Genomic DNA, 23914 nt, shown 5'->3' on the forward strand with positions numbered 1-23914 from the left:
CCTCACATCCTCCTATCAACTGGACAGAATACTTACCTCTCTCAGGGAGGAACTGTCAGACATAATGCATGCCTCGAGATCCCCGGATAGCAAGTGCTACTGAAGTCCAAAGGATCCTCATCAATAAAGGGAAGACACTGGGTGCAGTTGTCACATAAAATTAAAAGCTTTTTTAGTGTTTAAAATAGCATTTACACATAAGCAGCTATATATTAACTATACAGACACTTGGGTTTTAATACAATATCTACAAAAAAGAATTCAATTATGCAATAGACATTTAACAGGAACAGTGCAGTCCATGCTAGTAAAAGGTCACTCTCGGAGTAGAACCAATTCTAGAATAGGTGATAGTCTGGGTTTTCATTATTTAAAATCATTTAACGTTTTTCCCCCCTCTACTGTACATAAATTCTTTACATGTATTTCTAATCACTGATTAGAATGATTTTTTTTAAAGTCAATCTTATTACAATCCAGTTAAATGCAAAACAAAAACAATTACATCAACTCATCAGCTGTCAGTCTCAAGATGGGACTGTCAATTTGACAAAAAACCAACAAAAATATCAAAAAAGTCAGCGCCTGTGCATCGTTTGCCATCCAATATACCTTTGGATAAAGTGTCCAGGGACTATTACCTCTGAAAAGCAAATGTGTTAACAGGAGGTCAAAGACATCAGCAGTGCCTTTAAGACGCTCATAAACCATTCACCAAAATCTTACTCTTTAGAGAGTTGGGTTAATACATTAGGTGGGTGCATTACCCTCACATTCCAGTAGGAGGCATCATCCCAAAGCCTTGGCACATAGGTAATCTCTAATCCATAAAACACACCTATTTGTTCTTATTAGTTGCTGTTGACAGGAATGAATAAATAATAGTGCAAGTCCAGCTGCAGAGCACAGGCAGATTGTGTTAACTCCCCTCTTCCCCCCCAATTCAAATACTATTTAAGGCTCCTGTTATGAGACCAGCTTGTCATTTGAACCCGTTCAGCATCACCCCCTTCATGTGCCTATTAACGGCAAGCCCATCACTTTTCTTTGCAGTGGGAGGAGGACAGGTCAAGATACATTCTAGAGCCAGACCACTGCCAGCTCCCCGACCTTAAAAGGAGCAAACTAACCTGGGCTCTACTAAGAAACGACATGCTCTTTAAGGGCCTGATCCGTCAACTATTCGCCACCTGGCATAGCACTTACAACTGCCTCGTTGACATCAAGGGCACGTCTCTCTGGAGGAAGCACTCCACCTGGCAGTATATGCTTGCAAAATTAGGCCCAAACGCCCCCAGGCTGCACAGATAAACTTGGACATATTTAAAGGCATCGGCAGGATTTTGGAGATCTCCCTCCATCCACTCATGAATAAGTGACAAACATTCTGCTCCTGGTTTCCCACTCACTCAGCCTGGCATCTCCCTAGACTTCAGTGGAGTTACTGTACATTCCTCCAGGGGAAGGGAGAGGGGAATCAAGCCCTAAGTATTATACTGCAATCATGATGTATTGCACTGTTCATAGAATGGGCATTTAGATTCTCCTATGGCTCTTCAGGGAATAGAAGATTCGAAATACCGTTCATTGTTTAATAACCTGCCATTGCACACAGAGCAGCACGTGCTTTGCCCTAAGTGGGAGCTTGATTTCAGCTGAAGCCAGTTTGGATAGAACCAAGTTAATTTCTAACTCACAGTCAAAGCCAGACTTGGCAGCCTGCTTCCTTCAGCAGATGAGCACCTTCCCACACCTATAATCGGGACTGTGTCAGCCTGAGTCCAGAGTCACCCATGCACACGGAAATACATAACACAATCATTTCAACACAGCAGCAAAGGGCAACACGACATAGAGCAGTTTTTCTGCCAATAGCACTTACCACAACAACAAAAAGAAAAATACAGCAAGTGTGTAACTGCAACTCTTGAAAAGACATACAAGGAAACAAAACACTTCAGCCTCCTTGGGTGAAAGCCCAGCTTATAATCACTCCCCCTTCTGTATACCCTAACAGATTAACACTACCATCTTTTCCCCTGATCCCATAACTTTTGCTTTAAGATAAAGTGAGCCAGGAAAAAAAAAAAAAAAAAAGAGCAGAGAAGTAAAAAACTGGTTTAAAAGCAGAACCACCAGAGATGGTCAGTAAAATCAAAGACTTTTTTTTTTTTTTTTTTTAAAATAGGGCCTCCTTGAGCTACAGCAAAAGTAAGGGATGATTTCTTTGATTGCTTTAAAAAAAAGATCTCTGAATGTAATTAGTATTTGCATCATGCCTAGGTGAAAAATGAAAAAAACGTTGCGAACAGCTCCAGGTTCTAAAAGGATCGTGCAATTTTATATTGGTTACCGGCAACTCTGCTACTTAGCCAGTTTAGGCTGGGATTCCAGCTGAATCAAAGAAACACAGCTGGGCGAGGCTAGCCAATGGGTGGGTTAGGCAAAAGGGATTTAGGGGCTTAAACAGGGAGTTGGTGTGTGGCATGGTGGGGTGTAAAATCTACAGTGCTCCAGCACACTAACTGTCCATGTGGATCCTGCCACTGTGCATTAAGAGCACCCTAGTGTGCACTGGTGAAATGAACGGTTGTTTCAAACAGCCGTTATGTCAGTGCATTCTAGGGAACCTTGTGGGTACAGCAGCAAGCTCCACATGGACCGTTGGTATGTGACGCCCTGGAATGCTGCAGCTTTACACCCCAGCTTGCTGTGCACTAACTCTTCATTTAGACACGCCCTAAGACCCACTGACTTTCAGGTTGCGCTGTGCTTAAGTCGCTTTTGAAAAGGAGCCCTACGATCCTAAGTCATTTTGCTACTTTTGCAAATTTTACCCTTTGTCTTTTTCTAATTCCACTAAGTAAAAGAAAAAGCTGTGGTAGCCACCCCAGGGTGCGTGACATGATAAGCACGCTGCTTGGGAAGTCAGTGCTGCAGTAGGATTACAAGGGAACGTGAAATCCCAGCAGTATTCAGCTATACAGCTCTTCTGCATGCCTGCTAGGCACTGAAACCAACAACAATGCAAGAAATATAGCCGGAGGGACCGTCATATTGGGGGTAAATCTTTTCTACACAGTGAAGCGTGATTTAAGCACCCATCCTCAAATTCATCAGGAAGAGTTGACTACTAATAAAGGTGGATTTTAACTGAAGGGCCAACAACATAGGACTGAAATCCTTGGAGATGTACGACAGCGGATGCTTAAGAAAAAGCTGCTGGTTGGAAGTGGGACCCTTAACACAGTTTTCACTGTGTGTCAGGTAGAAAGAGGAATCGGTTTTAGCATTTCTGAGCTGTCCATAAAAGCATTTCCCTTACCTAGCCCTGTCTGCATTCAGAACATGCCCACTTGGTAACACTGCAGGGCCAACCCCAGGATTCTGATTCACAGCAGAGGTGAAGCTGGGAAGGGTGATGCCAGGAAGATCTTATTCAGCAACCGAGAGGAAAAAGAGCGGCCAGAATTACCAGCAAAGCCACTGATGTGGGCAGGAATAGGATGAGAATCCCCTCTTTAATCAGGGGAAGCTGCATCTATGCCTTGAATAACCAGATAGTGGCAACTGTCCCATTGCTGCAGGAACAACCTTTCCAACAGCAATTAAGTGCACGTTATGACCAGACAAAAATGGACATGCCTCATCATCAGGGGTGTCACGGTTGTGATAGGAGGATGTCAAAATGAAAGACAATTCTACTCCTTACTCAGCAGAGGAAAGAAGGGTTCTACATCGAATCAGATCTTTGCCTCCTGCTGGGAATTTCCCCTCTTACATACTGCCCACAAACTTTCAGGCGTCAGGGCTGCTTGTGTTGTATTTTGCTATTTACCAGACGTATGACAAGGAAATCAATCATAGTAGCCAGTGTTTCTGGTAAGACAGAGAAAGAGAGAGAGAGAGAGATAAAGGTGCTAATAATGCATCACTGGAAACTTAGAAGTCATATGAAATAAAAAAGCCTTGAATCAGTCAAGACGACACACTAATTGCACTGAAAGTAGGTGCCACAATTACCAAAGCTCGTCAGGCTGTGAATATACACCAGTCAATCACATTAAAAAAAACAACATGAGGAGAAAGGGGAAAAAAAAAGAAGGAGGAGGAAAGAAAAGATGCCATCGATTTGCTGATATTTAAGAATCCCAGGGGATTTTTTTTTGTTTTGCAACACACGACTGAGATTCAGGAAGGTGTTACATGCAATACAGCCAAGCTTTCTTTCTTAAAGTGTTCGGCAAGGACCCCGACCCCACTCCCCCAAAAAACCCAACCCCAACATCAATGAAAACAAGCCCCTCCCGCCCCTCCCCCCGAAACAGAGTCTGAAGGCACTTCCTCTCACATGATGTCAACAAAGAATTCGCAAGGGTTGCCCATCGCCTTCTGGAAGGACTGCCGGCTCCCCGTCAGCTCTGGAGGAACGGAACTCAGTTCTCTCACGGGCGGTCCCCCGGGGGGTCCACTCGTCCCGTAGACTTTGGAGCCTAGCTTTGGCAGGTTGTAGAGGGGTGGGACCCCCGGAGGCCCGTACGAATGGTGGCTGTGGTGGCTTCTCTCGCTGTGGGTGGCAGAGACGTGGCTGAGCTGGCTGACGGGCCGTTCGCGGCGCACTACGCTGGCTCCGCCCCCGCTGCGGGCGGTGTGGTCGGATTCGCTGCCGCTTCCGGCTGACTTGCGGTCCTTCTCCCTGCCCAGTGCCCTCCGGCTGTTCTCACTGTTGCTCCGGTTAGAGCCGCTGCTCTTGCTTCCTGTGGACAGCGAGCAACAGGAACAGAACGGGAGGGTCAGTCAGTCATGTTTCCTCCCCTCCTCTTTCATCAACACGTCCTGAAATCCCCCCGGCATCAAACCCACAGTGGCAACAATGACCATGACCATGACCAACTCCGGCCCACGTCAAGCACAACAGGCTATGGAGGACTCCAGAATTTGGCGACGACACCTGCTAGAACAAAGCTGAGGAGGCTGCGGCATGCAAAGATGCACATCGATCCAATCCACCCTCTGGAGCCAGCATGGGGAAAGCATTAGCTAGCCTAGAACTACAGCCTGAAGCCCCTCTGCTTCCATGCCTTCCCACTGGCCAAGCAAAGGAGAGGGAAAAGACAAAAAGGGGAGAAAACGGAGGGATGGGGGGGGCACGGGTTCTGTTTTTAAACACAAAATAGGTTTCTTCTAACACTATGATTGACTCAATGTGTGGATGCCAGGAACCCTGGCACAGGAATGGGTTATTCTACCACGAAACCGCTTCTTCAGAACAAAACTCATCTGCTCTTTCCGGCATCAGCCTTTGGTAAACAAAGCGGATTCAAAGGACGGGCCTGCTCCAAATCCAGTGAAGTCAATGGAAGTCGTTCTGTTGGCTTCCATGGCATTAGGACCTGATCCAAAGGCAGACTCCTACAAAGCCCATCACGGAGGCGCTTTGTGGTTGTAGTGTCCTTCAAAAGCCGGTGTGTAGAGTTGCTACACGTAGATTGCCATGTATCATGCACATGCTGAGTCTAGAAGATGTTCCCAACAGAGGCTGAAAATAATGCCTTAGAGGTTGTGTAAAAGTAGTACATGAGAGTGTGAGCTACTGACTTCACTGGGTTTTGGGTCAGGCCCAGCGTGAACAGCTGCAGGAGGTGCTCAGATATCATAAGGATGAGCATGGAAGGATACTTAGGTAGATATTTCCAAGTAAAATCTCTCTCTCTCTCAAAAAAAAATAAAAATCCTAACTTTCCAAGCCATCATTCGACAAGGAACTAATTGCTCGGCTTAAACCAAAGCCCTTAGAGTTTGAGGCTCCATTCACGAACAAACTCCACCGCCTCGTAACCATGGGCCAGATTCTGAATTTGAACAAGTGCTTGCTACTCCACTCAAGTCATCACAGCATTGATGGTTAATGCAACGGAAGAGAGGGAAAGAGAGAATCACAGGTGCTCCTATTGCTAGTCGCGGCTCTCCTTCTGCTGATGAGATTATATTGAGAAAAGGCAAAACAAAAGAGATGGAGGAAAGAAAACTAGCCAGGCCTGGTGTGTGCAGTAGAGATCTCAAAGTCTCCTGCAGAACGCAGAGGGCTTGAGGACCAAAGCAGAACGTGGAATACCCAAGACGCAGTGTGGACTAGGGGTTTGAACTCAGGACTAGGAGGCTGCAACTGGTGAGTTCTATTCCTAATTTCCACCAATTCCCCTGTTTGCTTTAGGCAAGACACTTGACTGTTCTGGGCTTCAGTTTCTCCATCTATGAATGGAGGTTATAACATTTACTCCCCTACCTCCCAGGGGTGTTGTAAGGATTGGTTAGCTAAGCCCTTTGCAAACAAAGCGTTACATAAATGCTGAGTTTCATTATCAAACATCTCCTAATGAGCCAATAAACCCCACCCCCGCCATGTACCAGAGCATAATTGGGAATTAATAAGATGACTGTTCCAGCCCACACTCCAGGCAGGATCGACGCCAGAGCGACACAGAGAATTCTTACAAGGCACTGATTATAATTCATCCTTGAGCGAATGGCACTGTGCCCATCACCACCCAAACACAAATCTTAAGGCAGGGCTCTTTGGCAACTGCTTTGCAAAATCAAGAAGCACCTTGATAGGAAGAAACTCCAGTGCAGTGGGCCTTTGTTCCCCAGCAGGAAGTCCCCACATTGTGGCATTTTCCCCTAACGTGTCCCAGGACAATAGCATCAGTTTTCAAGCAGGAATTCCCATGGATGGAGAGATCGGTTTAAAACCTGATGGCACAAAACTGGCCCCTTGACATTCTCCTCCCACGTTCTAGCTCTACGCTGGGCATGCAATGCCGAGTCTGTAGTAACGTTCTGAGATTAAAGCTGGCGTGTATGTCAAAGTAAAGGTCTCTGTGGGAGCTGCTATTCGAGATCAGGCCCCAGAACGGGGGCTCACTTACCCCGTCAGCACAGTCACTTCTGAAGGTAGGAGCACATTCAGTTTGGTGCAGGTGAAAGGAGCTGAACTGACAGCTTTGGAGAACTAAGCCCTCTATTTACTAAGAGCTGTGTCCTCCCCGGAACAGTAAGATTCGGGCAACAGCAGGGCAAGCTTCCTCTTATTGCCCTTCCAATACACCTCACCACAAATCCAGGAGAGGAGAACAAAATCTAGGATCCTTGGCCGCTCTGACAACTACCAACGAGGTACCAATTGTATGACATGGACACTCACCAGATCTGCACAGACACCCTCGGGCTTCCCGGCCACTGAAATCCTGGGATATCCCCTTTTCTGTCTGGGGGTCACGACCAACCTGCCAGAGCCACTCTCTCATTTTGAATAGCTGAGTTATTGCTACACCCTCAGTGGCTGCTCACTTTACACTTCCATCAGTCACATCAGCTTTCCGAATGCCCAGTGTGACTAGATCCAGCTGCCTGGTCCAGCACCCCCCAACAACTAAGGTGCATGGCTGGCATCCACAGGCCTTCCACCAGGCGTATAACAGGAGAGAATTGGTGGACACCTCCAGAAGCAGCTTATTGGACTAATAAAAACAGGATGCAGGAGGAAAAAAGTCAAAAGTCTGACCAAAGGCGCTCAGGGGCGGGCACCATTTGGAAGTCTGTACGTTGGCAGGGAGAATTCGGATGTCATTCCCCGGTAGCTGTTGTCCCGCTCTGCAGTCAGATTGCTCACTCCACTAATGCCACAGTATTACAACAGGATGTGCTGGGACAGGCAAAGTGCCTCTGACAATTGAAAATAAAATAAAAGGGGGGGAAGGGAACAGCTAAACATTTGGATCACAAGAGTCTAAATGATCATGCTATGAATTTGTTGTTATTATGGAGGCGTTTGAAGCTTACCAATCCCCTAGTGTCAGCCATTCCTTTCTGAATCCTTCAGTCTAATGCGTGCTCAGAACAAAACAAGGGAATAACACAGTTACAAAACAAGAAACAACACAGCAGTGTAGTTTCCAAAAGTAGAACAAGGGAGAAAAAAGTGCTGAACCCTTCAAAATGAAACCCTCCCGTTGCCTTTAATGAAACTCTCCTAGCTGGTAACCCAGGATGCATAGATAAAAAGACTGGACCTTTCCTATTCCAGCAGCAAAGAGCTAATGTTCTGTTGCTCACAGTGACTGGTGAACCACATTAGGAAAAATCAGTGCCCCCCCGCCCCAGTGGCGGAACAGACCTGATGTGGATTTTTTTTCCTAAAGATCTGAATTTTTTTGGTTCCCCTTCCCCACACATTTGTTTTCAGCTGAGGTGGGAAGGGCAAGCGCTGGCCGTCTCACCAGAGAGTTCTTCTCATGGGATTCCCAGCCTGGGTTTGCAAAACGAAGCAGGTTGGGTTAAGTCTGGAGGCGCTGCGTGCAAATTACTGGATGTTTATCTTGGTAACGTAATTCACGCCCAAGCTTGGAGCCTCCTTCTGAGCCTTGCCTTTTGGTTATGGGCAGCGTTTCCAAGAGGGATATTCACACTGGAAGCAGTGAATTTCAGAAATTGCAGGGGACCGCCCACTGGACAGTCCTACCACAGAATCATGTTTTCTTTACTTGGCTCAGAAGAAGGACGTAGCAAGGGCTGGAAGGAGGTGGTACGTTTACGCAACCCATGCAACATGTATCAGAGCAAAAGTAATTGTGGTCCCAGCGGAACAGCGTTTAGGGGTTGCAGTCCCTTTGGCTGGCTGCTCCAGACAGCACTCTTTTTGCTTATTTCACACGAGAGGAGGTGAATGGCCTTCTGCACTCAGGACGGAAGTGGAAGCCAGGAGCATGTAGTTTGGAAGCCCACTTCTGTCCCTGACACTCAGTTCTGGCACATGGCTTCAAGCAAACCACTAACGGCCTGATTTTCATGGACATTGAGCACTCCACTGAACTCGGCGACTCGCACCTGTGAAAACCAGGCTCTTCACCTCTCAGGGTCTCATTGTTACCGTTTGATTAGTCGGCAAGCTGCTATCTATGTAGCTCTTTCCCAGGGTGAGGACTGGGTCATTAACGCTGGATTAATTAGGGATTTGTAAGTGCTACGTAGTATGTAATGCTGTGGGGTACCTATGCCACATTGGACATGACAGACAGCCCTGTAACTAGTTCCCCCTTGGTTCTTGCTCTGTGTGCTGAGCTCTAGCAAACTACCCAGATGGAATATCGTGCTGGCTCAATTAAAATGTAACGGGCACTTTCACTCTGGTGCTGAAAGGCCGGCCCTCCTCTCCCTTGAGTCTGCAAAGAGAGATTTGATTCATCACAGTTGCAGCAAATCCCATGCATGGAGCATACAAACCACAGGGAAGGGGAGCACAGACAGGACTAGGGAAACTCAAGCAAATGGCCAGGGATAACGGGAGCTGGGACAGCGTGTGTTCCACTCACAGGCTTACCTTCACTTTGCTGGCTACCCGCGCTGCCACTTCCGTAGCTGAAGCCTGGGTCCTGGTATGCTGGTGGGAAGCATGGAGGGGGGAGTGGGTACTGGTAGGGGTAACCCTGACCCAATGGCCAAGGTGCAGCAGGATGTGGAAGGGGAGCAAGAGTGTCCTGATCAGAGGCTCCGCTAGAACCGTTGTTAAGGTTCAAGGCAGCCATATCTGGAGGGAGAAAGAAAAGGTGAGGACAGTACAATTCCCTAGCACCTGATACTCACATACTATCATCACCCTATAGAACGACAGCTAATGGGTTTACCTAGGACTTAACCTCAGCTGTTCAATCCAACTATTACCCAGGGTGAAGTGGGCCTGAATATTGAATATGGAGGGATGGGTATTCTCAAGCAGGCGTGTGCAATTGGGAGTGCAAAAACACATGCACTGATCTGATTCGATGCCCCAAACCTTCTATCATTTGCCTATCGCGACCAGCCGCCCGCAAAGACATTCTTTTTACAGGCAGCGTCTCAGTGGGGAGATGGGCCTTGCAGCACAACCAAAAGGTTAACAAAGCCAGTCTCTGGTGGACTGTGGAAGGATGGTGGCCTTGTGCTTAAGACACTAGACTGGGACTCAGGAGATCAGGGCTTAATGCCTGACTCTGCTTCAGACTCCCCGTGTGACTTTGGGCAAGTCCAGCCAGGGCTGTGATTCCCAACGTGCGTACTCACACTTGCACTAGTTCACGCTGAGCGAGTGTGCTAAAATGAGTAGTGAAGCTGTGGCAGCATGGACAGCTCAGGCCAGCCGCCCCGACAATAAACCGGCTTAGGCCCTGGGGTGTGGGGGACATGCTCAGGGCAGCTAGCCCGGGCTGCTGCTCCCACTGCTCGAACACTATGGCGGCCACGCTCCTATTATTAGCGCTAGCTCTCCTCAGGCCGCACCCTGATCTCCGAGTTCAGATGTAGCTTCGATCCCCTCTGTGCTTCAGAGCCCTTTCTGTACAAGGGGGATCGGTCCTGACCGCCGAGGGAAGTTGTGAGGGTACAGCCATTGCTGAAATAGAGGTGCTAACGCACTACCATGATGGGGCCCCCAAAATGACCTGAAGAATGAATTCCAGAGCAAGAGGGGTCAGCGGAGAATGCCCTGGCAGCCTATTCCCATTTACATGAAAGGAGGGCCAGACGGAATGCCTCTGCTGATCACGCTTGTGTCGGGGCATGAAATCATTATTCAATTTCAGATCATACTTACACAGTCTGCATCGCGATAGCATTTGAGCCCCTCACAGCATCCCCGTAAGGCAGGGTAATCCTAGCCCCATTTTACAGATGAGAAACTGAGGCCCGAGGACAGGCAGGCGTGTGACAGTCAGGATTGGAACCCAGATTTCCTGAGTCACAGTCCAGTGTCCTATTTCACTAGGCCATCCTTCCAACCCAGATAAGAACATAAGAACGGCCATACTGGGTCAGACCAAAGGTCCATCTAGCCCGGTATCCTGTCTTCCGACAGTGGCCGATGCCAGGTGCCCCAGAGGGAATGAACAGAACAGGGAATCATCAAGTGATCCATCCCCTGTCGCCCATTCCCAACTTCTGACAAGATAACTCAGTTGCTTCTCCTAGAGGAAAATATTGGCTCACGATCATGTAACTCTGGTGGGGGCAGGCTCATGTGTGGAAATCGCCACGCTTGTGAGATCCCACAGGAGGTTGTCCTGCGCTTCCTGCCAGAACAGAGGAGCTGGCATAGAGCACATGCGCAGCTTTGCCCTTCACGGTCGAGGAACTTACTGCTGCAGAGGTCCCCGAAGACATAATAGCACTGCTCTGAGAAGGTGATTTTGTTCACAGTGTGCCTGAGGTAGCCGTGTTTTAACATGCTGCTGGCGTATTTTCTAGCCTCTCGTCTGTCCTTGAAGCCCTCCACGTGCGTGTAAAGCCAGTCGACCACATCTGCCCCTGCAATGGGAGTGGGGAATAGAGAAAGAGAAACATCCCAATGTTACTTTTAGCCGGCAAGACAACGTTCAAACTCCTGTCATTATCTATCACAATGCATTTGGGCCTATAGGCCTCAGCCAGCTCAGAGCATCGTTGTGCTAGGCACTATCAAAAAAGATACAGCTCAGGCCCTGCCCCAGAAAGCTTCAGAATATCATATTTTCACAGCACCTTTCATCAGGCCCGTCACTGAAATGCATCCACCTCTGGGGTGGGATGGAGCACCTGTCTAACAGCGCTAACCACCACCAGCCATCAGTTTAAACCAGGAAGTGAAGAATAATCCTGCATCCAGGTGGAGCACCTACTCATTTAAATGCTAAAAAAAAACCCAAAAAAAACCAAAAAAAAAACCCATGGATTTTTTTTTTACATGGTGCATATGAGAAGGAATTAAGACAATCTGAAATGACACAGTGTTTATACAGACAGTGACAGGTTTTCAACAGATATGGGGGGCCATGAGGGGTGCAGACTCCAGGCTGTCTAGTGTCCTGTTTAGGTAACAAGTAAAAGTCACGTAGGTTGTTTAGAGCTCAGTACATATTTGCATGCAGCATGAAAACACCATCTGGGTCACTTGGCAGTTTCTGTTCAAGAGGGAAATAGCTGGGGTGGTTCAGGTCATGACTGAGATGCCTTGGCCGAGCTGTGTGAACGTGCAGGTTTGGAGCAGCAGGGGGCGCTGCTATCCTGGACCGAGATGCCTTGGCCAAGCTGTGTGAACGTGCAGCTTTGGAGCAGCGGGGACGCTGCTATCCTGACAGGCACAGGATGGGAGCAGCAGTGGTATTATCCATAAGGGTTCAGGTGCAGTGGGACAATGGGTGGGGGAAGCTTGCACAGTCCTAGCCCACACTAGTTCAAACTCGAGCCATTCATTCTTCCTTTTCACAACTAGACTCTTTCACAGAAACACACAAGTCACCACGGCTCTAAAAGGCAGCTCCCAAAGATGGTTTCTAACAAGCCACTGGGTGATCTGCGCAGCCGTCGGGGGACCCGCTTACCTATCACTGCATTGGAGATGGTAATTTTTAACCACATTCTGTCCCGGATTTCCAGGCCTGAGTCAGGTAACTGCATAACCTTGACAATAGTAGCCATGTCACTCTTCACAGTCAAGGGAGATTCTTCCAATTCTGAAAGGAAGAGAGGTTAGATGCTTCTCGGAGCTCAGCCACCTCCACAGAGAGAGTCACTTCGTTTCAGCTCACCGTTTGGATTGCGCCTTTCAAGACACAGCTTTCCAAAGCAGAGGCAAGACAGAGTCACAGGATTCCCCCATCTTGCCCTCAGCAGTAGCACCAAGGTGCAGTATTCACACCAGTTCTGTAAAGACGCTGCTTGGCATGAACAGTTTAGTCACTGAGCTGCAGGCACCCTGCAGGTGTTGGGTTCTCTAGCCAGCTACAAGTCGCTCCCGGCCCATTTCCCTAGGGGGAGCTCCTGAGGCTGATCCAATCAGCAGCCATTTCCCATGTAATGTGCAGCGCTCCCAGAGGGACTTCAGGCAACACTCCCTCCACATTCAACCCACCATAGGTCACGTGGTGGTCGTACAACAGACAATGTTAGGAACAAGCACGTTTTGCTTCTACCTAGACCTTTGGGTTAGTCACTATGAATGGTGGCACCTGCCAGGGAAAGAAGAGGGTAAGTCTATTCTGCTATCAATGCACCTGCAGCTCATGTCAATGGGCACAGTGCAGGCATCAAAGGGAGGAGTGAAGTGAATCGGCAAACTAGAAGACAGCCTGTATCAGTAACAAGCCCTGGGCTGGTGGACGCCTTGAAAATGACTTTAGTGGTACGCAGCCTTACAAACCAGGGAAAGTAACGAAACCCAATGAGAACACATATACCCCCTCCCCCACGCTCCATGCACCTCTCTTGCAGAGTATTTGGAAAAGCCAATTCTAGATGTGTCAGCACTGATCAGCCGTTGCTGCTTTTCTCATTTGACCACCCCATCTCGTGCACAACTCCCCTGACCTGAGTGTTCAGCTAGAAACAAGAGTGATTTGTTTTGCTGATCCATTTCAATAATAAAACCCAACAGTAAGTGCCTGCCAGATCTTCTGTGCTGGCTGGGCAGGGTTAAGCCTGGCCCCCCTGTCCCTCATATGGGAGGGGTATTCTCCTTGGTTACCTCACCCAGCAACTCCTAGGGCCCTTCCTTCCAATCTCTCTCGTTACTATGATCTGCGAGACAGGTGTGAACCCCAAACGCCATCCAACTCTGGATCCAATTCCCAACTTCACAACTGGTAATGTATTTTTAATGGGCTGCCCACCATACTCATTGTGTTAATCCTGCCTCCCATCCTCCCAGCTCAGGAGAATTCATATCCATCATGTAGCTCAGGCTCATCTCTAACAGAAACATAGCAAGTCATGAGCCCCCTCACTTTTCTAGGAGAGCAACGGAACCAATTTCACTTTGCGTCAGCCACCCTCACATTTTTGGTAAAAGGCACAAGTACGACACAGCGAAAACTCAAACCATTGATCTTGATACATGCACATCTACACACTTGAAATATACCATCACATGCCATATACACACACAAGGCTTCTAAACTCTCACGCCATCGGAGCAACACTAAGATTTGCTTTTGCTTTAAGTTAGTTCGGTTAGTGACAAAAAGCAACTTTTTAAAAAAAGAATATCTAATTTAAATATGCAGGGAGCAATAAACTTGATTTTCATATGGCCTGTCTCCAAATCAGTATTATGCTTTTTGAAGCCACTGGAAGCAGAAGGATGCTGGATCAGTAGGCTGTAGTTTGCAGGTGGCTGTCCAAATCTGAAAACTCTCAGTTACAGCAAAGAAAATGTATCCATCTCAGGACTGGACTTCCTCAAGTAACCCTTGACCCGACAACATGACTGAGTGGGGTTGTGAATACACGAGCATTAGAATAGGCAGAAATGCCAACAATCTTTTGAATCAGATGCATTAACCCAGTGATACTCAGATCCCAGTGGTTCAGGAGCCAAATTAGCGATCAACGTTACCCAAAGGAGCCACAATGTATTGTTTCATTTACTCTCTCTCTAGAGAGAGAGTAAATTAGTCATTTTGCTGCAAGGATTCTATAGAAATATTCTCACAGCAAAATGACTGACCAAGTGTTCTACACTTGGTGAACAACACAGTAAAAGCATCTGATTGGTTAATAATTAAACCACACCATGTTTTAATATCATGTGCAGCAAAGAGAGACACACTAAAGAGCCACTTGCTGCTTCTGAGCCCTAGTCTGAGTATCACTGCATTAGCCCATTGCTTTAGATTGGTTCTGAGTGGTACCTTTACCTCTCAGTTTCACCCGTCCACTCTTAGAGATTACTGATAAGAAGGGTATATATATATATATACACACACACACACACACACCAGGACAATGCACTTGTACCATACCTCATGCCATCTTTATTTCGCACCTTCATTCTAATGCATGTGTGTACAATATTTACTGAAGAGACAGGCCCACGCAGAAGGAATAAGTAGCTTTGGGCAGGATACCCCTTTTCAAAAAGCAAGACGGTATTTCACAGTAATGGTCTGAGGGCTTGATCAAACCCCATTCAAGCCAATGGAAAAAAACTCCCATTGATTTCAATGGGTTTTGGATCAGACTCCGAAACACAACAGCTGCCAAGAAGGACTTTGCAATGCTCAGGGGCTAGTCCTGTAGAAAACTGGAGTAGTTTTACACATAAAGGTCTCTAGGGTGATCTCAGAAGACCCAGACGGGCCGTAAGCAAGCTCCTCTTCTGAAAATGGAGGGGGGAAAGATGCTCTGCCTTTGATAGATAAACCAGCATTGGCGCTTGTCCTGGCTGAAGGCAGCTGGCCCAACAGAGAAAATCAGAGGCTAATGCAAGAGATTGTTGCCATGGAATGAGCTGAAAATTATTCTAGAACAAGGTACCTTTTTCAATAATAATTAATATGAAAAACTGCATCTATCTGGTGTGAAAAAGTCTGATTTAACAGCAATTGAGTAGTCAGGTCCCTGAGGAGTCCTGTGTTTGAGAGAAAAAGCCTGAAGAAACAAAGAGATAACGAAACCGACCTAAAAAACAAAAAAGAAACCCAAGCCCTGCTGCTTTGTGGGTTTCATCTGAGCTCCCCTCCCCAATCTCAGGTGCTTTAGTCACAAATGTTGATGTAACACTGGCTGCCCCAATACGTCTGATGTTAAGAACAGGCAAGAGGGCAAAGGGGGTGGGCTGCAAGGAAAAAAAAAGTCTCTCAACCCGTTTACGTTATCCCAGACCCATTATATAAACAGAGTAAACCAGGAGACATACCACAGTACTCAAAAGAAGGAACCCCGACACAGACTTGCACTCAGCTAATGCTGCTCCATTAACTGGCTGCTTCCACATTTACAGCCAAAACAGTAAAACTGATGTTTATATTTGCTGTGAGTATCAGCAACATAACCCTGAGAGACTCTAGGAGGCTCTTGGACGGGGAAGTGCAAGGCTGGAAAGCCCTGTTTGTATTTAAGCTCTTTGTTTATTCCATTTTGGGTTGAGAGGCGTGCGGTCTCTCCGTTTCTGCCGTGACTGAGAGGTTAATGGGTGAGATCCTCTCTTCCTCCTGACCCACTCTTGAGATCTGGGTGTGCTGCCCCTCCTGTGCATCAGATTGGCTCCAAGTGAAGGAGACAGAAATAAATAAATGGCAGTGCAGTTTGCTACCAACCTCGCTGCTAGTCCTGTTGGCCTTGTTTGAAATAAAACGTTACCCTCCTATCGTACTGCCATCTGAGGATCCCAAAGAGCCAGGGGTGGGTGCTGAGAGCCACTGAACCAAACTGTAAACCCTGCGTGTGATGGAAACCGCTTCAAGTCAGTGAGTGTGGCAGCCCCCAGTTCTAGCACCTACGCAAAGAGCATGGGAAATGTGAATGAACGAAGCCTCCAGACACACCTCTGACGTGTGTCAGGATAACCACTTCACAGATGTGGAAACTGAGCCATTTTGTTCTAATTTCAAGTTTTTTCTCCTGCTCGTGTTAGGAAAAGGGAACGCCCCACGCCACAAGAAATGAAAAGCTAACTGCAGAAAACTGGTTTCACTCCCAAGCAACCTTCATTTCAGAAGCATGACAAAGAGGGTGTCCGCATTCCTCATTTCCAAATCGCTGTACTGTGCAGCAAGGCACCCGATACATTAATGTTTCAAGAGGAATGTAAACAGAGTAACAGACTCTCATTGTTTGACAGCAATCAGCAGACATTAGACTCCAGTAATCTTTAGTATTTATAAGACTGAAAAAAATGCATCTCAAGATAAAGCCATGGTGGGGTAAGTGGTTCGCTTGCCTTTGACTGCTGATAATATTTCCCCCTCTTTTGCTGGTGCCGCCTACTGTCTAAGGAGATGCAGAGACAAGACCTACAAAAGAGGTCACTCCCCTTTCAGAGTTTCAAGGTGAGGCTGTAATTCTAGCTGCTGTCTACTTATGAAATCAGAGAGTGAGCGAGCGAGCAGCTACATGGTCTGGCAGGACCTGCTGGTACTTTTAAATATAAAGGCACCACCAATGCACAGACAACTTTAGGAATTTAATACTTCAGCCAAACATTTGTCCAGGAAAGATTCTGTCATTGATCATTAACCCAAAGGTCTTTAAATGATCAATGAAGGTCTACTTTATTAATTATGATAATGATTGTTGTTTTGCCTCTATGGAAAAATCCAGTATAACATATTAGCAATGAAACCAATAGGGTTTCTCTAAGGGGTTACAGAAATTACTTTAAGCAACCTATAGATTTTAGGCCCCAATTCAGCAATGTACTTAAGTGCTTGCTTAACATTAAGCTTGTGAGTTATGCAAGCTGGCTTCAGTGTATCCTGCTGATTTGGAGCCTTAACAGAGAATGAGAGTACTTGTGGCACCTTCGAGACTAACAAATTTGTTTGAGCATAAGCTTTTGCACATCTGATGAAGTGAGCTGTAGCTTACAAAACCTTATGCTCAAACAAATTTGTTAGTCTCTACGGCGCCACAAGTCCTCCTGTTCTTTTTGCGGATACAGACTAACATGGCTGCTACTCTGAAACTTAACAGAGAAGGAGATCCTCCCTACAGGAATTTTAAGGCAACCTACAGAATCTGTGGGGAATTATATAACCTTGCTACAGATTGGGTTAAAAATTCTACAGAAGGTTATCATTCTGTATTAAGGGTTTTTCCATACAGAATACCTGTAGGAAAGAAAAACACTTTTCAAGGTGTAAAGTTCCTTAGAGCTCCTAATTTAGATTATTTCATTGCAAAACAAGTCTTCAGGTGGAAAGAATGTCTGAACTGTAATTGGCAGTGTCACGGTTAGTTAACAGAGCCAATCTCTTTTTTTTATTACCCTGTGCAGCTGAGAATATTTTCAGTGCAAAACAAAGAGATTAAAGGAGGTGTGTGTAAGCAATACAGCTAGATCCATCAATTCTCACCCCCTCTTTTAACCTACTCAGATAAGCCAGCCCTTTCAGAAGTGACGAGTCATTTGAGGTATTTCAGTTTTTGGATGTTCAAGCTGAGGCACCATAAAGGGCCTGATTTTTAGAAAGGGCGGACCACTCTGAAAACTAGCCATCTTTAAAGTATTGCAAACTGAGACCCCAAAATGGCTCGTCACTTTTGAAAATCTTGGCCCAAATTTTCTAAATAGGGATATGCTATTATGCCACCAAAAGCATCCAGTTTGCATTGCTCCTCCCTATTTCTTCTTCTTTTGAAAAAATATGCCAGCCAACAAAGTACAGTAGCTGTCCTGCCTGCCTCGGAGGAATCAATGGGGGAAGAAAGGCTTGGGGACACATACCGAGGCTTTGCCACTTTATGAGTAAGAACGAGACAAGAATTTGATCCTGATTGAGGCAAAAGTGGTGTTTAATTTTGCTGTTCGCAGGGCAATAGGAAAGTGTGTCCAGTGTGCTTAGTTTAGTTGGTCAATGCATTGATTGCCTTTTGAGCATCAACAGGACCAGCTAGAATCAGCAGCTCAAAGTGGGACGCTAGATGGCAATGTTTTGGAAGAAATCGTGAACCAGTCCTGCAGAATGTGTTTAGTTTCTGGTCTCTTTATTCTTCTTTCAGGAAAACAAACTTAAGCATGGTGCTTAAGTCCATCCCTATTTAGGGCCGCACTTAACAGACTAGCTTAAGTCCCTTCAGCACATGCTTAAGTGCAGTCTCGAATAGGGATGCTTTCCTAAATTGGGGCCTCTGTGGTGAGGACCTGAACAGCCACCTGCTGTATGTATTTGTCTTGCCTTAGTGCCATGTGTTTTTAAATCAGATGCTGCATTGTGCCCTGCACTCACACTAGAGAACAAGGAAAGACTTGTTTCTTCAGTTCTAAAATTTCCAAGATAAGAAACCATAACAACTTTCTCACTAGGTTGATAGGAGAACTTAGGAACTGCCATAACAGACCAGATCAGTGGCAGAGAAAATCTGACCCTTCATTTCCTCTTGCAGGACAAAAGTCACCAGCTTTTGGTTTTGGTTTGGTTTGTTTTTTTAAATTTAATAAAGTTCCAAAAAAGAAATGGCAACCCAATTAAACCATATTAAAAACACTGTGAAGGCTGTTTTGAAAGCAAATAGAAAGTTTCCAAACATAATGCCCTACTTCTTGATCCGCAAGGTTATCCACCTGGGGGAAATGGCTTCTGGCTCTGCAAGGGACTGATACATTAGGATGGAGCTCTGCCCCTCCATTTTATTGGAAGACGTGGGGAAACTCTTCTAACATATGGTTCAAAATCTAAGTGCAAAACCTTGCTCCTCCTACGCTGTGGCATCCCTGTGTTAACCTTTGGAAAGTTTTATGCTCCCCACACGTTAAAATTAAAAATTAAAATGTTTTCTTGCGGTTGCTGTGTGTGTTTGTGTCTCGCTTTGCTTTTTGTGCAGCTCTACACTGCCGGCCCTGAGCAGAAGACACCTGCCCTGTGCTGGCCGCAGTGCGACTTACTTTCCGAATCGTGAATTGAGCTTGTTAGTGAGGAGCTGGTAGATGTGACGGTGCTCATGGAGGGGCTCATACCGTAACGGGGGTATGCTCCCGTCATGGCTGTGGTATGAGAGATCCATGCTGCAGGGTCAATTGGCCTCACTGGTTCAGCTGGAATAGCAAACAAACAAAAAGAAACAAACAAATCAGATTTCTGGCAGAATCCACCTCAGCAGGATTCAGTTGAGGGGGTGGGTAGGAGACAATTATTTGGACACTGTCAGTATCTTGGGGTCATTGTTATTCACATGCACAGGGCTAAGATGATCACTAGTGGGGGGGACCAGAAGGAACAGTCAGGGACTTTTGCCTTCATCCAGGACACTAAGCAGGGACGGTTGGGTTCGATTTGGAGGGGTAGATCCAAGATGATCAGTTTCCTGTGATTGTGGCAGGAGTCTTCTCATATTATACTGTGAAACCTGACCCAGAGTCCAGACCCAAAGCTAACTGAATCCAAGAAAGAACCAAGTCCTGTGCTCCCCACCCCCAACTTAGAACTAGATATTCTGATCTGTTTGCAAAGGGTTGTGAAAAAAAAAAACTTCCTAAGGTAACAGGGTAGCTGGAAATGCCTTGACCCTTGAGGTCTTTGTGCCATGCATTTTGAAAACCTTGCAACTTAGCACTGCTATACTGGCTGCTCACTTACCCCTGGGGATAGTAAAATAACTCCTAGGTGTGGGATCCCAGCATTTGGCCACCGTTAGGCTGATAGGTCTGAAAATAAAGAAAATAAATATGGATGACTCAGTTACCTTTCCCTGTAGAACCGGGAGAACGATATTCTATTGTGGTGAACGGATTTGTTCCTCCCCAAGGATGGCCAGATAGAACAATCACATTTAGAGGAGGTTTTTGCCCTAGGAACCCCATAGGGAATGAATCAGCAAGACAGCTACCAGCCTGTGTTGGTTTTAGCTGGTATACTAGCAGCCAGGGGCTAACCTATTCCAAGTGGTTCAGATAATCAGGATAAGCATCCATACTCTCGGTGCTTATCCAGATTGAACTACTGAACTTCTTGAGCTTTGCCCAGCACTAAATTTCGGGAGACGAGGGAAAACAGGGATCTGGTGACACACTCACCCAGGCTTGGAGACTATTTCCCGTAAAACCCGCACTGCGTCATCATTGCTCATGTTCTCAAAGTTGACCTCGTTCACCTGGAACATGCCACAAAAAGACAATGATGATCAGAGGTTGTCACTAAAGGGAAAAGGCCGTTTTATTAGGCTAGTGTTAGCCTGTCCCATGCCAATGAATAGGGCATTGTCAAGCACTATGAGTGAAGCCCATCTTAAATTTGTCTTAACTGTTTTCATTTAGTGGAGAAACTGAAGAGATATTTCATTGCTGTAGAGTTGGTCAGCCAGCCAGCAGGGGGAACTCAAGTTAAATGGCAAATATTTGGAGACTTATGTAGTAGGTAGGCCTTGTGCAAGCTAAAACTTCTTTGCACAAGAATGAATTTCGCTCACGGGTTCTGGAACGAGGAAAGCTGGTGGAAAGGCCAAGCTGAAACCAGTAATATTTCAGCAAGTGGCATAATTTTGGGGGCATGGACCAACCTGTAGAAGCATGTCTCCTGGTTCAATTCGGCCATCTGCTGCCACTGCTCCTCCTTTCATGATAGAGCCAATGTAAATGCCACCATCTCCTCGGTCGTTGCTCTGTCCTACGATGCTGATCCCCAGAAAATTATACTTTTCTAGATAGGCAGAGGGGGGAGAAAAAGCAAGCGAGGTGATTGGAAGGCCACTGAAAGCTGGCCAAGTATTACTCTATGGCCTTAAGAGAGACAGGTGTCTTCCAGATTTCTCACCACCACCACATTATCAACAGAAGCATTGTAGACATTCAGACCAAGAGGCTAAGCTGAGCTGGTTGTATGTACCTGGCATATTCATCCAAGCAGAGAGAGGTTGTTGATCTTGGATTATTTTTTCATACGACTTGTTGAAAATGTGCACATTTTAAAGAAAATAAGCAAGAGGAACTGTACTGAAAAGACCTGTCTGCGCCTAGAAATAAAACACTTAACAGCATCAGGTCCTGTTTGTTTTTCCATACATCACTGGGGCAGCAGGAATTTAGGGCTGGTGAAAGGGGTTGGACTGACAGCCCAGAAAGTGTCTATTTATCCAAACAATGGGACAACATGGGTGGCAGCAACATAAGCCTCCATCACCAAGCTACCTTCCTCCTTACCCCACTTCTAGGGGTGAGAGGAGAATTTTATCTCCAATGACCAGTCATGGCCTATCCCGCTGTATCTGTCACGAAGTTTGAAAATCTGAGACAGTTATGATGTTGGTTATGGGATATGGACACACATCCACTCTGAACTGGATTGAGACCCACATGCTTCATTTGGCAGTCTGGACAGCTGTCAAAATTTATGCCCCTTGAAGTCAACGGGAATCTTTTCATTGACTTCTAAAGAACTTTGGATCAGGCCATAACTGCAGTAGCTCAGCTATTGTATCATGCTAAGTCTTGACTTTAATAGTAATCAATGAACAGCACTCGACAAATAGAATTAAGAATAAAAATCAGCAACGATGCTACAACGTCATCTTACCCATATTGAGCGTGACAGTGATGATATTCAGGGACATGGTTGAATCTGTGATACTGCTGAATGAGGATGACTGGAAAAAATACAACAGAGGCTTCATAAGAATCCCAGCTTTTAAATGGTTCAAAATCTAGCAATGAAAATAACTAACTGGGAGCAACCAACTGATCAGATTTGGACCTTCCTTCTGTATGGAAACCACCTGTAGGAACCCATCATGATTTCTTGAAATTGATTCCTTATTCATGATTCTTCAAACAACCGTATTTCACCCAATGGGTTGTTTAAAAGTGCTCATAGCAATGCTCAATATCAGGGGTTCTCTATTTGAATGGTGCATGCTAAGTCATGTGGTACAGTTTCAGGCCAGATGACCTAAAGAAAGTACTCCTGTTGCAAAGACGCCCATTTGCACGGGAGTCCTGGTATTCATGTGAATCAAAGCTCCTTCCCAACCATCCGTGCAAATAAAACATGACCCCACAAAAGTTTGCAGAAAGGCAAACAGAAAATGGGGGACACACAGTTGAATCAAAACACTATCAAGGTTCAGCAAACATGTCTGAGAATAGCTCTTCTGTTAGCCCAGTTCTAGCAAGAAGAGCTTAACATATTCTGTTTCTTTAAAGCCCCAAGGGATATATTTTTTCTGAGAAGCAAACAAGTGCTTGATGAAATTGTAATACATCATCTGAGTCACTCTGGTGCTGCTGTTGTAGCACTGTCCCAGAATGGAGCAAGAGACAATCCTTGCAAGTTGCTGAGTATTTCCTAAGAGCTGAGCATTCTCTCCTATTGACCTGAACAGGAGCAGAGGACGGTGCAGGCCAAATACCCAATACTGTAGTAACCTTGCCATTGGCCCTTCCCCTTGCTGAAGACAGTGTCCTGACTGAGGCTGTCTCATGGGAGCACGTGGCAGTGAGAAGATGGGGCAAGAAGCAGGGCCACAGCATCGGAGGCAGAGGGCTGAAGAAAAACAACAAACTGTGATGATACGTCAAGATTCCTACGTCGAGGACCTGTTCCAAAGCCCATAGGAGTGGACAGGAATCTTTCCACTAACTTCAGTAGGCGGTTGACCAGTCCCATCACCTCTTTCTAGCACACACACTGCACTCATCAGAAACATGACCCACCCCGCCGTATGCTGCAGCACCAACCTTACCCTGTCAATCTGTCGCATCCTTTGTTTTCTCCTCCTGCGTTTATGCTTCCGTATGAGCCGGGACGAAGTACTTTGCTCTGTGGAGCTACTCAGCCTGGGGAGAATTCAAAGCACAATTCAGCTGCATAAAAGTGAGGCCATTTGCAATTCTCGACCCTGCCACAAAGGGCTGATGCCCAAAGATCCAGGAGGGAGCAAGAAATGTAGGCCCCAGCAACTGGCTCACGATGCATGCCCCCACCCCGCCCACCCTTGAACTGCCGCTCACCCCAGTGTTAGATCTTGGTCTCTGCCTAGCAGCATGCACAGGGCAGTAGATTAACTGTGACAAGGAAGTTACAGGCTAAATTACAACATGGATTAATGAGAATAATTTACTATCTTCCTCCTCTCCGGGAGCAAGAGTGAATTCAGTCCCCAGCTCGGCAAACACAAATCCTTCTGATTTAACCACCCAAAAAGGTCACAGATCCCCAGCATTGCCTAGTACTTTGTGGTGGTCCTGACCCCATTATCCAGTGAAGAAAATTGCACACAATAAAGACAGCTGCAGGCCAAGCAATGGATTTTAAATCTCTGCTCTGAAAGACTCCAGCACAGAGAACCCTGGAGAATCATGTGATGCTACATTTTGAGGGCCCTGGAGAGAGAGAGAGAAAGAGAGAAAGAGAAAGAAAGATCCTTGTCAGCATGCTGCTATTCCCTCCATGCAACTGGAATCCCATGTGCCTAGGAA

At 46.3% G+C, this 23914-nt stretch overlaps 1 protein-coding gene across 4 annotated transcripts in view; it reads right to left on the minus strand.

Annotated features, from left to right (window-relative positions):
- Positions 1 to 4315: 4315 nt before the first annotated feature.
- Positions 4316 to 23914, minus strand: part of DVL1 (dishevelled segment polarity protein 1) — a 169863-nt gene continuing 150264 nt past the window's right edge. For 2 of the 4 annotated variants that reach the window (XM_084651772.1, XM_084651774.1), the window contains 10 exons: positions 23179 to 23272; positions 22014 to 22083; positions 21001 to 21140; positions 20519 to 20595; positions 20082 to 20149; positions 19391 to 19540; positions 12390 to 12521; positions 11170 to 11337; positions 9380 to 9586; positions 4316 to 4757 (listed from right to left, as the gene is read on the minus strand). In XM_084651772.1, coding sequence (XP_084507898.1) covers positions 4348 to 4757; positions 9380 to 9586; positions 11170 to 11337; positions 12390 to 12521; positions 19391 to 19540; positions 20082 to 20149; positions 20519 to 20595; positions 21001 to 21140; positions 22014 to 22083; positions 23179 to 23272 — 1516 coding nt within the window. In that variant the 3' untranslated portion in view covers positions 4316 to 4347. Of the gene's footprint in view, positions 4758 to 7842; positions 7894 to 9379; positions 9587 to 11169; positions 11338 to 12389; positions 12522 to 19390; positions 19541 to 20081; positions 20150 to 20518; positions 20596 to 21000; positions 21141 to 22013; positions 22084 to 23178; positions 23273 to 23914 lie in introns of all 4 variants that reach the window. The other 2 variants (XM_084651775.1, XM_084651773.1) reach the window with 2 other exon arrangements.

This window comes from Lepidochelys olivacea, assembly GCF_965140295.1.
Source record: "Lepidochelys olivacea isolate rLepOli2 genome assembly, chromosome: 18".
Taxonomy (NCBI): Eukaryota; Metazoa; Chordata; order Testudines; family Cheloniidae; genus Lepidochelys; species Lepidochelys olivacea.